A 15,468-nucleotide genomic window follows, 5' to 3' on the forward strand; every position below is an offset into this window, starting at 1 on the left:
AGTTATGGTGGTATACGGTTTCGAAACAGCCATCTTTCGTTCACAGTTTCAAGGCTTATTCTCATCTACGGGCCAAGAATTGACTTTTGATTTTAACAGTAGTTAAGTTTGTTAATATATTCAGTTAGGCAGGTTAGTTAGTACATAACCCCTTGATGTACAATCGCTCTTTTTTTAAAGAAAGCAACTTTTAACCAACCCGACCCAAAACCCATTCTGACCCGGACCCGTTTCAACCCGAACCTGTTCCGACCCGAACCAAAACAACCATTTTTTTGTAATTGACCCGTTTTGACCCATGACCCGACCCGACCCGAACCAACCCGTTTGCCAGGTATCAAGGTAGTTACATTTGTAACATTCGTTTATAATCTTCAAAACAAGGAGCTATGAACCTTGTCCATCTCTTCCTCGCTCGTGAGATAATCCGAGATTTCAAGAAAAGCTCAATGAGTCAATTCTGAATTCTCATCAATCATGCGTTTTTGAATTATGATCCAGTGCAGACTAGCAATCCTCGTTTGAATTATGATCAAGCTATGGTATACACATTGTTATATAAAAATGGAACTAGCTTTCACAAACTAGCAACATATCATTAAACCATAGTTGTTAATCGCGAATAGCGACAAATAGCGATAAGGTACCTATATGCTACATAGCGAATAGCGATGCACTAGAATTTTTTTTAAAAAAAAATTATATGTATATTATATCAAAATACCCTGGTATATACGCAATTTTACATGTATATTTAACAAAAACCTAAAATCCAACTATTTTTAGCTATATTTAACAATTTTTATATTAAAAAAATAAAATAAATAAAAGTAATCCTGCTATTTATGGCTACATACCTTGTAGCGACCTTCGACCTATATGCTATGCTATTCGCTATAGCGACCATAGCGACCGCTATTGACAACTATGCATTAAACTACAACAAACAAAAATGTATAAGCATTGTGAATTCACTAAATGGACAATGTTTAGTGACCACACACATGTAAAACCACACATCTAGGAACCAAACACATAACAACCAAATAGAATTTTAGCAGGTTAGTGTAAAAGCTTCAATTATTTAAAGGCTTAAACATATTGCAACGGTCTAAACTTCATTTATTTATAAACTACAGAACCCAGCCATCCTATTGTGACTTTATCAGAGATGAATACCTTTTCCTCATGTCAAGCATTCTACATTTTGTAAGTTATAATCTTCATTGTTTATCCCACAATTACCGTCTCAGTTGCTCTCCCAGGCGCACAACCTAGGATCGTCCAACAATTCTTTTGGAACTAGCTTATTGAACAACTTAAGCATACTTCTATCTAGTAAACCAGCTGCGATATGATCTATAAATAACGATAAAGTCGAAGCATCAAGCGAGTATCCTCTTGCATCCATTTCCTTTAAAAGCATCTCTACATCATCATAATGCTTGTTCTTTATGTTGGTGCACTTGTGTCTGTACTTTGTCTGTATTCGGTCTTATGTAACGATGTCCTGATTTGTGTTGTAAGTTGACCAAGTCAACCATCCTCCGGTTTGACTTGGACAACAGATTGTATGTTGAGAGATGTTCTGATCGAAGGATGATGTAGAGATCGAAGGATAATTTGGATCCTTCGATCTCATCGAAAGATATGCTTCGAACGATAGACCTCGAAAGACTATCCTTCGAGGTCCCTGCTTATCCTTCGAAAGCATTGTATCCGAAAGATGATCCTTCGGCCCATCTTTCGGATCCTTCGACCAGACCTGCTGAGCTGGGTATATATACCCATGCATGTGTTGAGTTTCGGCAGACAGACACACAGACAGAAAGAGAGAGTATTCTTTGAGAGCATTCTGTCCAAACTCACACACACATCTTAGAGAGTTTATAGAACACTTCTGTAAACATTGAGCTTGTAACCGAACCCTCATTGCATTAATACAAGTTGTGTTAATCGGTGAACTTGTGTGTTTGTTTCTCTACTTGCTACTAACTCGGTTTGCTTGCTAGCTTGGATTCCGCACTCGCTAGTAGGTTTGTATAACAAGGTTTAGGTTCGTAATCCTCCGCGAAACAGGGACCTACAAGTGGTATCAGAGCCTCGCTCTTTACCTTGTTTAAAACCGGGTTTTTACAAGTTGTGGTGTGTTGAAACACTTGGTTTTGCACCTGTTTTTACTTGTTTTCTTGCTTTTTCTTTGAGTAAAAACGTGTCTAAACTAACCGGGAGTGTTTTAAGTGGGGTTGGGTAACTTGAAAAATTGTTTTAAGTGATTTTGTATTTTCCGGTTAAGTCTCCGGTTAACATTCCGGTGACTGGTGTTGAAGATAAGGATTTCATTTTTGGCAAAATTTTCAAAGTTGGTGGGAAAGTACGTCTGACCATACCTTTTGCCGAAAGTTGACCTTACCAACCTGTCACCTTTTCACCAACCCATCACTTTGTGTCAGTGTGTCAGAACATATCGAAAGATATCTTTCGACATCGAAAGATCATCCTTCGATATCTTTCGATCAAGAAGGGCTCGAAAGATTTATATCCTTCGACCCGTCCCTCGAAGTTCGAAATATATCTTTCGATCAGGGAATCTTTTCGAAAGATAGTTGTTTTATCTCGAAAGATAAGGACCTTTCAAGTGTGAATCTTTCGAGATTTTGAGTCTTTCGAAGCCAGTGCTCGAAAGTCAACAGTGATCCTTCGAACACTGTTGATCATTCGAACAAGTGTGATCCTTCGGAAGTTAGCTATTCGAAAGATAAGTGTCCGAAAGATAGGGATTTAACACGAAAGATAAGGATCTTTCAAAAGGGGAATCCTTCGTGTTCTTGAGTCTTTCGAGATCATTGTTCGAGAGTCAACAGTAATCCTTCGAGTACTGTTGATCCTTCGAACAAGATTATATCTTTCGATTGTGATCTGTTTATTGTTAACAATTTTCTGTGATTTCAGATCTTTCGACCAGGATCTTTCGGTTGTGTATCTTTCGGATCTTTCTTACTTAGCATTTATTTTGCTTATCTATCATGAATCCGAGTTGGTGGGGAACTCCGGCTCCAGACAATGGTGAATATACAAGATCAAATGTCACTCCTTCATGGTGGGGTACATCGGCTTCAGACGATGGAAAATACACGAATACCAGGTCATCTCCTTTATGGGCCGAGTCGCCGGTATCGACATCTTCTCAGGGAAATCAATGGGCTTTGGTATCGAATCAAACTCCGAGCATTCAAAGTATTCTACTAAGCGAAAGTGAATCAGGAAGTTTGAATCGACCTCCAAAGTTGATGCATTTGAATGAATATCCAGGATGGGTTGAGAGATTTAAAACATATGTTCTTGGTCAAAATACGGAACTGTGGATACGTTTCACCACAGATTTCGATCAAGCCATAGAGGTTGCTGCTTCAGATTCTACTACGTTTGCTGATCTTCCAGAAGATAAAAAGAAAACCTATGATCTGGAAAAGAAGGCATACGCCATTCTCACTCAGGCGTTGAGCAAGGATATCTACCATCAGTTTGTCAGCTTCAAGACAACAAAGAAGTTATGGGATGGATTGAAAAACAGAGGAGTGGGAAATGCAGCAACACGTCAAATGCGTCATGATCTTCTCAAGAAAGAATTCGAAGGCTTCACTTGTATGGATAAGGAGTCCTTGGGAGATATGACAAGCCGATTTTATCATCTGCTTACGGAATTGGATAATTACAGTGTAGTGACAACTCAAGCTGAAGTTGTGAAGAAGTTTGCTGATGCTTTGCCTCCTCAATGGAGTAGTTTCTTGGAAATCCTGAAGTACAACGGGGTGTTGAGGACCACTAATATCAACGAATTCGTTCAACTGTTGGAAAACAAGGATCAGGAGGAAACATTGAAGGCGAAGAGAGTTCCATTGCCACAGAATCCAGAAATGTACTGTGGAACTTCCAATTCTTCGTCTGCAAGAACCGGTTCACATGCTCCACTTCAAACAGCGTTTGTCACAAGCACAGATTGTTTTGGCAATCCAATACAAGTTCCTGTTAAGCCACCTCCCACCACAGACATGTATGGAAATCCAATCCAACCACCTCCACCTCCTCCTGCTCAACAACAACAACGTGCATGTTATGGAGGAACATCATCTGCTGGTCAACAATCAAAGTCAAGTACAGTACAGCTCGACACGTCAAGCTTCTCTAAAATCAGTGTAGAAGTGGCTAAGGAACACATGGAGCTGCTTAACACTGTAGTGAGCGCGTACTGTGGGTTGATAGAAGGTCAGATTGGCAACATTAATCTGACACAAGAAGATTACAGGCAGATTGATAAAGAGGAGATGGACTTGATGGACATCAAGTGGGCCTTTGCGAGTGCTGTGAGAAGAGCAAAGGATTGGATGGAGAGTACTGGAAGAACCAGCTTGGAAAGTAAGCGAGATACCAAGTATGGGTTCGATAAGCAGGCCGTTAAATGCTTCAACTGTGGTGAACGGGGTCACTTTAAACGGGAATGTACAAAGCCAGCCCAGCACGGAAATCAAAATCCCTTCAGAAACCAAGGCAATCGGCAGAACAGAAACAATGATCGTACCATGGTACCCGTCAACAACCAAACCAACCGGGCACTTGCGGTTCAGGTAGATGAAGGTTGTGACTGGTCAATCCAGTTGGGTGGTGATGCTCCAGATGGAACAGCATGTTTTGCTCAGATTGTGAAGGAGCTAGTTCACACCAGTGGTGGAGAATCTTCTGCCAGTGGTGGTGAATCGTCTGAAGATGAAGACTCTTCTGGGTACAGCAGAAGTGTTGATGAAGAATCATCCAATTCTGGTGATGATCATGTGGGTGAGACATCGAATGCAGCTATCGATGCAGATATTGATGAACTCTTGGAGGAAGCTGCAGCAGAAACTCAAAGAAGATCTATTCTGGTGGATCAAGCTGCTTATACTTCGTCTTCTCTCCATTCAGCCTTTATGGCTAATGTCGACGGTTCATCAAGTCAGGTATGTGTCGATGAACCCACTGCTGTTAATTGTGATGAATGTGCTAGGATGCATGCTAGATGTGCTGAAATGGAGAAAAGTATGTCTGAGTTGCAAGGCAAACATGATGCTTTACAAGCTAGTTTGTTTGACTTGCAAGACAAACATACTACTGTGAATGAGAATCTGAGTGACTTGCAAAGTAAGCATGACGCTTTGCAAGAAAAATATGATGTGACCTTTCTCCACAATCAGAAATTGACTGTGGACCTCTCTAAATGCACAGAAGCCAACATGTTTTATGAAAACCATGAAAAAGAATTTAAGTCAGTAATTGAAACGTTAAAGAAGGATAAAACTGAACTGACTAAAATGGTTTCAAGAAAACAAACTGATATTAATTTGTATATATCTCGCCTTGAGAGTATGCAAAAAGAGATGGCTTGTGTGAAAACCGAAAGTGATGCGATCCAACTCAAGCTAGACAGTTATTTGAGTTCTAGCTATGTGTTAGATCACATCATTGACGTTCAGAAGGAAAAGAGAGATGTCACATGCATAGGGTACAAGAAGTGTCCACCACCAGTGAGACATAATTATGACGCCATGCCTGATGAAGAGGACAGAGTTTTCTTTGAACCTTCTGTGCCTCTAGATGTTAAGGAGTTTGCTGCAGGACTTGGATACCAAAAGGAAGTATCCTCAGATTCAGATGTGTCAGCAGATACATTTGTGAGTGCTGAACAGAATCAAGATCCTCCAGTTGTGATTGAGGATGCTGATTCGTCTGATGATGAATCTGATGATACTGTCCCAGCAAAGTCTGATGCGGTAGTCAAAAATGAGGACATACCTCTTGAGAATCACATTCTATGTGATCCCCCTGTCAAACCCGCTAAGACTGTTGCAACTGAGTCCTCGTCTGAGAAGAAGTCGGAGAGTGTGAATTTGCTGTACACTCTAGTTGGTGATGATAAAATTTACTCAGACAAAGATTTTCCCATTAAGAATGTTAATCAATCCTTAATCTGCAAAGTCTTTGAGAATTCGACGAGTAAGTTCTTGGGAAAGGCAGGACCTAAAGTTACAGTTACACAGTGTCCTCCTATTCCAAAAGCTGAAATTCGAAAGCAATTTGGTAACAAGAAACTGCCAACAGTACCAACACAGCAAAATCACACCAAACCCAAAGGTAAAACACCGGCTCAAGCTAACAAGAAGCCGAACCAAAAGAAGAAGAAAAATGTTAACTTTGTGAAATCGACGGGAACAGACAAAATTGAAAAGTTTGAAAATCAATCTAACTTAGATTTTGTCAAGAAAGCTTTTGTCGAGAAAAGAAATGAACCAAGTAGTTCAAAACCTAGTACCTCGGGTTCACAAAGTTCAACATCATCGGCTAGACGATCACATGATTCTTCGGGGTTTGTAGAACGAAGATCATGTTTTGAGTGTGGAACCATTGGGCACATTATTAGAAACTGCCCATATCTTCATAAGCAGAAAGGAAAGGTTGATGATCCCCGTGGTAAGACTGACCGTAAGCCATCTGTTTCCACAAAACAAGATCCCCGACTTGTAAAAGAAAGGGAAAAGAAACAGAAACGGCAACAGGTCAAGAAAATTGAAAAAGCGATTAAAACCGATGTGGTTCATAAACAATCTGTTGTTGTAAAACCAGAAAATTCTAAAACTTCAAATCATCAAGAAGTTAAAATTTTAAAGAAAAACACTGGTGAAACCAAACAGACTTGGAAACCAAAAACGGTTGTTGAATCAGGGGGACCATCACAATTCACCAACCATCAAAGACAAGAAGTTATTGTCATTGATGAAAATGGAAGACCCAAGACCACAATGGCTTGGGTCCCCATCTCCAACTAATTCATTTGAGTTCATGTGCAGGGTGCTTCAGGAGGAACTATCAGTAGTCATTGGATTGTTGATAGTGGGGCATCCAGGCACATGACAGGCGACATGAAGCTTCTCTACGACGTTAAATCTATTAGAGGAGGTTATGTTGCTTTTGCTGGAGATAAAGGTGGATACATAACGGGTGAAGGAATGATATCTAACGGGATTGTCAGCTTTGACAAGATCAATTTTGTGCAACAACTTGATCACAATCTTCTTAGTGTTTCTCAAATTTGTGACAAGAAATTTTCAGTACACTTTGATGCTAATGGATGTTATGTGCTGAAACCCGGCTTCAAAATTCCAAAAGAATGGATTCTCTTATCGGCTCCAAGGATAAATGATTTGTACGTCCTTGACATGAGCCAGGCTATTACTACGTCTGCACAAGCAACTTGTTTCGTTTCCAAAGCCACAGAAAAAGACACTATCTCTTGGCACAGACGAATGGGTCACATTCACTTACGCAAAATGAATCATTTGGTTTCAAATGAATTGGTGAATGGTGTTCCCCTCAAAAATTTCCATCTTCAAGACATCTGTGTTTCGTGCCAGAAAGGAAAGCAAACAAAGAAGAAGCACCCTACAAAGAAGATCAACACAGTGGCAGTTCCTCTTGAACGTTTGCACATGGATTTGTTCGGTCCTGTCAAGCACAAGAGTATTCGGGGTGATCAATACTGCCTCGTGGTTACTGATGATTATTCAAGATTTTCTTGGGTTGCGTTCATGGCACACAAGAGTGAAACCTTCGGCATTATCAAAAACTTGATCATTCAGATTGAGAATTTATATAAGTTGAAGGTTAGGCGGATACGTAGCGACAATGGTACTGAATTTAAAAATCATTCCATGACGGAGTTCTGCACTTCAAAAGGTATTCTTCATGAGTTTAGTGCAGCTTATACTCCCCAACAGAATGGTGTCGCTGAACGTAAGAACCGCACATTGATCGAGACTGCTAGGACAATGTTGGTAGAGTCACAGTTACCCATTCCATTCTGGACTGAAGCTGTGGCCTCTGCATGTTACACATTGAACAGAGTCCTTACAGTCAAAAGACACAACAAGACCTGCTTTGAGCTTCTTCAAAAACGGAAACCAGATTTGTCTTATCTAGAACCGTTTGGAGCTCCATGCACTATCATCGATCCTAATGGAAAGTTTGGGGCAAGAGCAATTGATGGATACTTTCTTGGGTATGCCACTCCCAACTTACGAGTCTGGAATCTAGAGACTAAAAGGGTCGAGGAATGGTCTGAGGTCAGAGTACAAAGGCACACTTTGCCAGTCAAAAATCCGGGTCAACCTTGGATGTTTGAGTACGATGACTTCTTCAATTCGATCCATGTTGAAGCCGTTGAAGAAAATGCTGCGGCTAGGATGTTTTTCGAGAGTAACAATGCAACAGATTCACCGGTGGTTCGTCCGATTCTTGTTAATCAAGAACCATCTTCTTCGGTGAACAACAATACTCTCAACAATGAGGATTTTCATGATGCTAACGAATTGAACGAATCTTCAGAGGATGATGAATTTCTAGATGCAGATCAAGAAGCTCCTACAACAGCAGTTCATGGTACTTCAGAGGGTACTCCTCCAGTGGAAACACATAGAACAGCTGAGACTACTGCATCATCCTCTTCGTCAATTCCGGGTCTTGAATTGGTTGTTGATCTTAATCTTAACAACCTGGGTATAAATGTTCCAGTTCCAGACAATCCAGAAACAAGGATTCATAATACCCATCCTCAACAAAACATCATTGGAAATGTGCAAAGTGGCGTACAAACAAGAAACATGTTGCGAAACAACAACAATGCAGGCTTGTATGCAGCTATTCGAGAATCCGGGCAACAAAACGACTGGTCCTTCGCGTGTTATGTCTCACAAGAAGAACCAAGAACGTGGAAAGAAGCCTTGAAAGATAATGCTTGGGTTGAAGCAATGCAGGAAGAACTGCAACAATTCCAGAAGCTGGGTGTCTGGAAACTAGTAGAGAAACCTGCTGGATACAAGAAGATTGGTACCCGTTGGGTTTTCAAATGCAAAAAGGATGACCGCGGAGTTGTTATCCGAAACAAAGCTCGTTTAGTCGTTCAAGGTTTTCGTCAGATTGAAGGGATCGACTACAACGAAGTCTATGCACCAGTGGCACGTCTCGAAGCAATTCGAATCTTTCTAGCCTATGCGTCCTTCAAAGGATTCAAGGTTTATCAGATGGACGTGAAAAGTGCATTTTTACATGGTGTGGTTGAAGAAGAGGTGTACGTCGAACAGCCTCCAGGTTTTGAAGATCCTATTCATCCCGATCGGGTTTGGTTGCTCAACAAAGCTCTTTATGGTCTTCATCAAGCCCCACGAGCTTGGTATGCAACCTTATCTCACTATCTGCTGGAGAACGGTTTTCGTAGAGGTCTTATCGACTGTACTCTTTTCATCAAGGAACAAGATGGAGATCTTCTTCTGGTACAGGTATACGTTGATGACATTATTTTTGGTTCTACTAATGATGTCTTGTGTAGGGAATTCGAGCGCATTATGCAGGATAAATTCGAGATGAGTGCTATGGGGGAAATGACCTTCTTCTTGGGCCTACAAGTACAACAAACGGAGTCTGGGATATTCATCCATCAGACTAAATATGTTGGTGACATCTTGAGCCGGTTCCAGATGTCTGATGCAACGCCCATTGGTACCCCATTGCCAACTAATCACGGAATTACTCCAGACTTGAATGGAGAAGCTGTTAGCCCTTCTATCTATCGCGCCATGATCGGATCTCTCATGTACCTCACAGCATCAAGGCCAGACATAATGTACCCAACGTGCCTGCTTGCTAGATATCAAGTTAACCCGAAGGCCTCACATCTTGCTGCTGTTAAAAGGATTTTTCGTTATTTGAAGGCGTACCCTGACACCGGTCTGTGGTACCCTAGGGATAATAACTTTGAATTGGTAGCCTTCAGTGATTCTGATTTTGGCGGATGTAAAATCGACGGCAAGTCCACAACGGCTGGATGTCAGTTTTTAGGAAATCGCCTAGTCACATGGCAGTGCAAGAAGCAGACGTGTGTAGCTACATCAACATGCGAAGCTGAATACATTGCTGCCTCAAGTTGTTGCTCCCAAGTTCTTTGGATCCAACAACAAATGCGGGACTACGGTTTTGAATTCCTAACTACTCCTATTTACGTTGATAATTCTGCTGCTTTAGATATCACTAGAAATCCTGTGCAGCATTCAAAGACCAAACACATCGAAATCAAATATCACTTCATACGTGATTGCTTTGAGAAAAGGCTAATCGATGTTGTTAAGGTCCACACCGATGACCAACGTGCCGACTTATTTACCAAAGCTTTTGACAAATCAAGATTTGACTTTTTATTATTGGTAAACGGCATTAAGGTCAAGCAAGAGTAAAACCAACATCGGAAAATCATTTTTGTAAATACCTTTGTGTTTTTAAATTTATCTTAGTTTGTTGATTTTAGGGGGAGTAAATCCAAAAATCGGAAAATCCAAAAACATCGAAAAATTCAAAAACACAAAAACAATAGAAAAACAAAAATGAGTTTCCTGGCGAGCAAAAGAGAAAATGATAGTACATCAGTGGTCTATCCAAACCTCTTTAAACCTTAAAATGCAAAACGATAAGCAGCTCTATATAAGATGTATCGGTAGGCTCACAATCATTTTAAAGTGTGCAGGGTGATATAAATCTTAATCGACTGAAGATCAGGTGGGAACCATTCATTGGCATATGGTCTTAGTACCGAAATTTCGTTTGATAGATTGCCGAGGTTCTGAGATATTCGGTCTTTATGCTGCTTATCATCTGGGTATCATGGTTGTATCTTTTACCGAAAAATAACGGGGACGCAAGTCTAGATCTTCCATGATACTATACATACGTGTACATATTGCATACTGCATTCGACCTCAATAAGTGATAAACAATCACATGTCCATATCAAATAAGTGATAAAATATCACATTTATCCGGGTGTCAAGTTCGTCTCTCTGCTGTACGGAAGTACTGACCTGTTCACGGACTTGCACCTGTGCCCTCATGCATACGAAAATCAAGTTCCTCATCAATAAGTGATTATATCACATAGGACTTGTTTTCAAAACAAAATAAGTGAGTATCTCACAATTTTATACGGTCAAACAGATGATAATCGGTATACTCACCGGTAAGATGAACACTCGTGCATACCTTGATACGGGAATGTGTCGTGATGTGGATGAACACCGGTCGGTAAGTATAAATCATACCTTAACGTATCCTCTAAACATGATTACATCTGATAAGTTGAGCTTAAGTGGACAACAATACCGATAATTGTTATAGGATGCTTATCTTAATGTTAACTAACTAAACAACAAGAGTGTTTTGGCATGACCGTACACTGATATGATTCTCTTACCCTCGAAACTCGCAAAAAGAATGTTTGTATATATTTATTTACTGCTTAACTTTTATTATTTCTTTTAAACAGTTTCGTCGTTTGGTGCATATCAGCACGACATTAGCGGTGATGTCGTTTGATAACACTCAAAGGATTTTAAATTGTTGTCTTTTAATTTCAAAAATACCAAAAAGATTTTAGGCTTGTTTTAATATAAACTTTATAAAAGCCAAAAAGATTTTATTTCTGCTTTATTTTCGATCGTACGATGTTGGAGCTCAAGTCTTCGTTACCTGAAACCTGACTGAAAACCAAACTGACTAAATCTTCATAAACGGTCGAAATTTGCATGTTTTGAAAGTTAAAAACTAAAATTGACAAATTTTATTAAACTTTCAAACTGTCGGACGGTGTTTGATTTTGACATGGTCACTCGTGTGTCATTTGTTTATACTATTCCAAGCAGTTGTTCTCATTACGCGTTTAGATTTCTTGCATGTGCAGATTCTAAAGGCTAGGAGAACATGGTCGATGACAAGCCTTGGAATGAAGACACGACGAGAAGGCGCTCAAAAGATGAAGATGATCGAGTTGCCGCTGGCCATCATCAACACCACAAGGATCTCACTTCATAAAGATAAAGTCTTTTCACGAGCATAACTCAAGGGGGAGCTTATGTTAAGGGGGAGTTTGTCAACACACTTCCTACATGATACGGGTAGTTTGTTGATACACTTTCTACTTTCAAGACGTGAAGACTTTGAAGATCCTCCGACATTGAAGACATGATAGGACATCAGAGTTTTGAAAACCTGAAGACCAAAGACCGTCGAAGTTCAAGACGAGTCTACACTTTTAGAAGAACAAGACAAAGCTTAGAGATCAAAGACAAAGCTACAGCCAAGGGGGAGTTTGTTGGTGCACTTGTGTCTGTACTTTGTCTGTATTCGGTCTTATGTAACGATGTCCTGATTTGTGTTGTAAGTTGACCAAGTCAACCATCCTCCGGTTTGACTTGGACAACAGATTGTATGTTGAGAGATGTTCTGATCGAAGGATGATGTAGAGATCGAAGGATAATTTGGATCCTTCGATCTCATCGAAAGATATGCTTCGAACGATAGACCTCGAAAGACTATCCTTCGAGGTCCCTGCTTATCCTTCGAAAGCATTGTATCCGAAAGATGATCCTTCGGCCCATCTTTCGGATCCTTCGACCAGACCTGCTGAGCTGGGTATATATACCCATGCATGTGTTGAGTTTCGGCAGACAGACACACAGACAGAAAGAGAGAGTATTCTTTGAGAGCATTCTGTCCAAACTCACACACACATCTTAGAGAGTTTATAGAACACTTCTGTAAACATTGAGCTTGTAACCGAACCCTCATTGCATTAATACAAGTTGTGTTAATCGGTGAACTTGTGTGTTTGTTTCTCTACTTGCTACTAACTCGGTTTGCTTGCTAGCTTGGATTCCGCACTCGCTAGTAGGTTTGTATAACAAGGTTTAGGTTCGTAATCCTCCGCGAAACAGGGACCTACACTTTAGACATCCTTGGAGAAGAACACAGTAAGTAATATTATTTGGTGGGCAGCCACTCTCTTCCATTTTAAGAAACAACAACTTTGCTTCCCCCAATTGACCTTCCCGACAAAAACCACTGATCATCACGTTATATGTACGAACATCAGGTTGCAAGCCTTTATCAATTAGACCTTGGAAAAGAATCCTCGCAACTTCGACTTTCCCATTTTTGCCTGCACCATCAATGAGAATGTTGTACACTGCAATATCAGAATTAAGCTTGCTGTTACCCACCAAATAAAACAAAGAAAGCGCATCCTCTACTAGATGGTTGTTGCAAAGGCCATCTAAAACTATTCCATAAGTGCACTGGTCTGGGATTTGGCCTTGTGCATGCATCTCATCAAAGAGTCTGCGCGCAGCTACACAACGCCCAACCTGAAAAAATCCTTGTATCATGGTGCTGTAAGTGACTACATCGGGTTTTAAACCTTTTACAGTCATTTCATGGAACATTTGCTCAGCCTTCTCAATATTCAGATTCTTGCAATACCCATTCAATAAACTACTGTAAGTAACAACATCAGGAACGAGACCTCTAAGTGTCATTGAATCAAAAATTGTTTTTGCTTTGATCATTTCACCTCGAAGACAGTAACCATCAATAAGTGCGTTGTATGTCACTATGTTTGGAACCTCACCTCTCTCAATCATGATGTTTATAGCAGCCTCAGCTTCTTCTACTTTACCTTCCTTGCAAAAAGCATCAACTAATACATTAAAGGTCTGCACATCCGGAGAAATGTTCTCATCCTCCATTTCTTTTAGCATCTTTGAGGCCTCATCCCAACGACCTAACTTACAGAGACCACAGATTAAAGAGGTGTATGTGATGACATTTGGTAAAATTCCTTTTTCAAATACCATTTCTTTAAAGAGCTTGAAAGCATCATCCATCATTTTATCCTTGCAAAGACTATCAATGATGGTGCTATATGTAACAATACTAGGCTTGCAGTTTTTTTGTTCCATTAGCCTAAGCAAAGCAAGTGCTGTAACGTTATTACCGAACTTGCAAAGGCCTTTAATCATTGTGTTATACATAACCACATCAGGTTCACAAAGTTTTTGTTTGATGAGCTTCTTGAAGAACATCTCTGCTTCAAGAATCCTATCTTCTAGGACGAGTCCATCTAAGAGCACACTAAATATGTACACATCGGGTGGAATAGCTCGCCTAAAGCAGCTTCCTAGGACTGCAAAACCATCTTTGGTGCGATTCAACTGACAACAACACTTGATTGCAATGCTCAATGTGTATTTATCAAGAGGGACACCAAGGGAACACATTTGTTTAAAAAGATCAAGTGCATAAGTAAAATGTTTCATTTTGGTAACAACATTCAACAACTGAGTAAACTTAACAACAGATGGCAAAGGGTGTCTGTGTGACATTTCATCGAACAGGTTCAGGGCATCATTTAAGTTGGTAATTTTATCAAACAAAGATCGATTTGAGGAAACACTGCGAGTATCGGAATGTAAACCTATGTGGAAAGATGAGAAAGGGGTTTCGGAATGAAGAAGAAAGGAACTGGTGGTGAAATTACCTCTGAATTTGATGAAAGCTATGCGATTCATCATCTTCGGTAGCAAACAGAGTAGAAGCCTTCACCCTATCTATGAAATGTTACAAAGCATGTTGTAGTTTAAGGGGTGTTTCTCTTATCTTTTTCAAACTCTATGGTTTTTTTGGAAAATTTAGGGCATCTTTGGCTAAGCTTTTCCAACCCATTAACCCAACTTATGACTTATTGGCTTAGACCGTAGGATATGGTGGGGCGTAGGTTTAGGGCATGGGTTGACACGTGGAGTTCGAGCCCCCCGCTGGTGAGTGACGTGTCCGTGGGGTATGGCGGGGCGTGGCTAGCCCGTGTGGGTTGGCCAGGTTTATTAAAATTAAAAAAAAAACCTAATATTATTATTAAAATTTCCTAAAAATTACAAAATTCTACCAAAAAAGGATTACAAAAAAAAGCCTAAAGCGTTAGGTAGATTTCGAAAAGGGCGAGCTTGTCAAACGGCTTCCGTTCCTTGCCCCGGAACTCGATGTTGGCCACTGCCACCCGGTCTTCGTGACTTATATCACCGCTCGGGACGCTGTCGTAGTAGGCTTTAAAACGATCGAGCTTCGGTCGTAGCTCGCGCCATTTGTGTTGGCACGCGTTTAAATTGTGCTGGTCGTTTCCCACGTTGTGCTAGTAGGTAGTGAAAGCTTCCGGCCAATAACGGGTCTCATCGGGTTGGCGGCCCTTCATCGCGTCCACGACGCTCATGACAAGGGCTAGCTCTTCCTCGTGCGTCCAAGAGGCCATCGATCAACTGTGTGGGTAGCGGTTCGGGTAGGTGGAGTGACTTGGGTTGGGGTAGCGATGTGGACAACGGTGGGGTTGGGGGTTTTATAGCGAGTTGGCTGAACCTCTTGGCTTGGCCAAACGATTATATTTTGAAATTTAAATGTAGCCGCTATGACATAGCCAACAAGTGAATAGGAGCCGACCACGTAGGACCGCTAGGCATGCCCAACGACCGGGCTGAACCCCCGCCCAAGGGGCCACGCCCAAACCCAAGCCTA

General features: G+C 40.8%; 1 protein-coding gene across 1 annotated transcript; it reads right to left on the reverse strand.

Moving 5' to 3' along the window:
• Positions 1–782: 782 nt before the first annotated feature.
• On the reverse strand, positions 783–14,495 carry LOC118490569 (putative pentatricopeptide repeat-containing protein At1g12700, mitochondrial). The gene is made up of 3 exons (XM_035988275.1): positions 12,851–14,495; positions 858–915; positions 783–786 (listed from the first exon to the last, which is right to left on the reverse strand). The coding sequence occupies exons 1-3, from the start codon at positions 14,475–14,477 to the stop codon at positions 783–785; spliced, it is 1,689 nt and encodes a 562-aa protein (XP_035844168.1). The 5' UTR covers positions 14,478–14,495.
• Positions 14,496–15,468: the final 973 nt, after the last annotated feature.

The sequence above is a fragment of the Helianthus annuus genome, chromosome 3, assembly GCF_002127325.2.
Source record: "Helianthus annuus cultivar XRQ/B chromosome 3, HanXRQr2.0-SUNRISE, whole genome shotgun sequence".
NCBI classification, from domain to species: domain Eukaryota; kingdom Viridiplantae; phylum Streptophyta; class Magnoliopsida; order Asterales; family Asteraceae; genus Helianthus; species Helianthus annuus.

Coding starts and splice junctions, on each gene's coding strand:
- LOC118490569 (XM_035988275.1), bottom strand. CDS start 14,477: ATGATGAATCGCATAGCTTTCATCAAATTCAGAGGTAATTTCACCACC. Junction 916..12,850: donor TCTCCAAGGATGTCTAAAGT/GTAGGTCCCTGT, acceptor AGTTGTCAATAG/CGGTCGCTATGGTCGCTATA.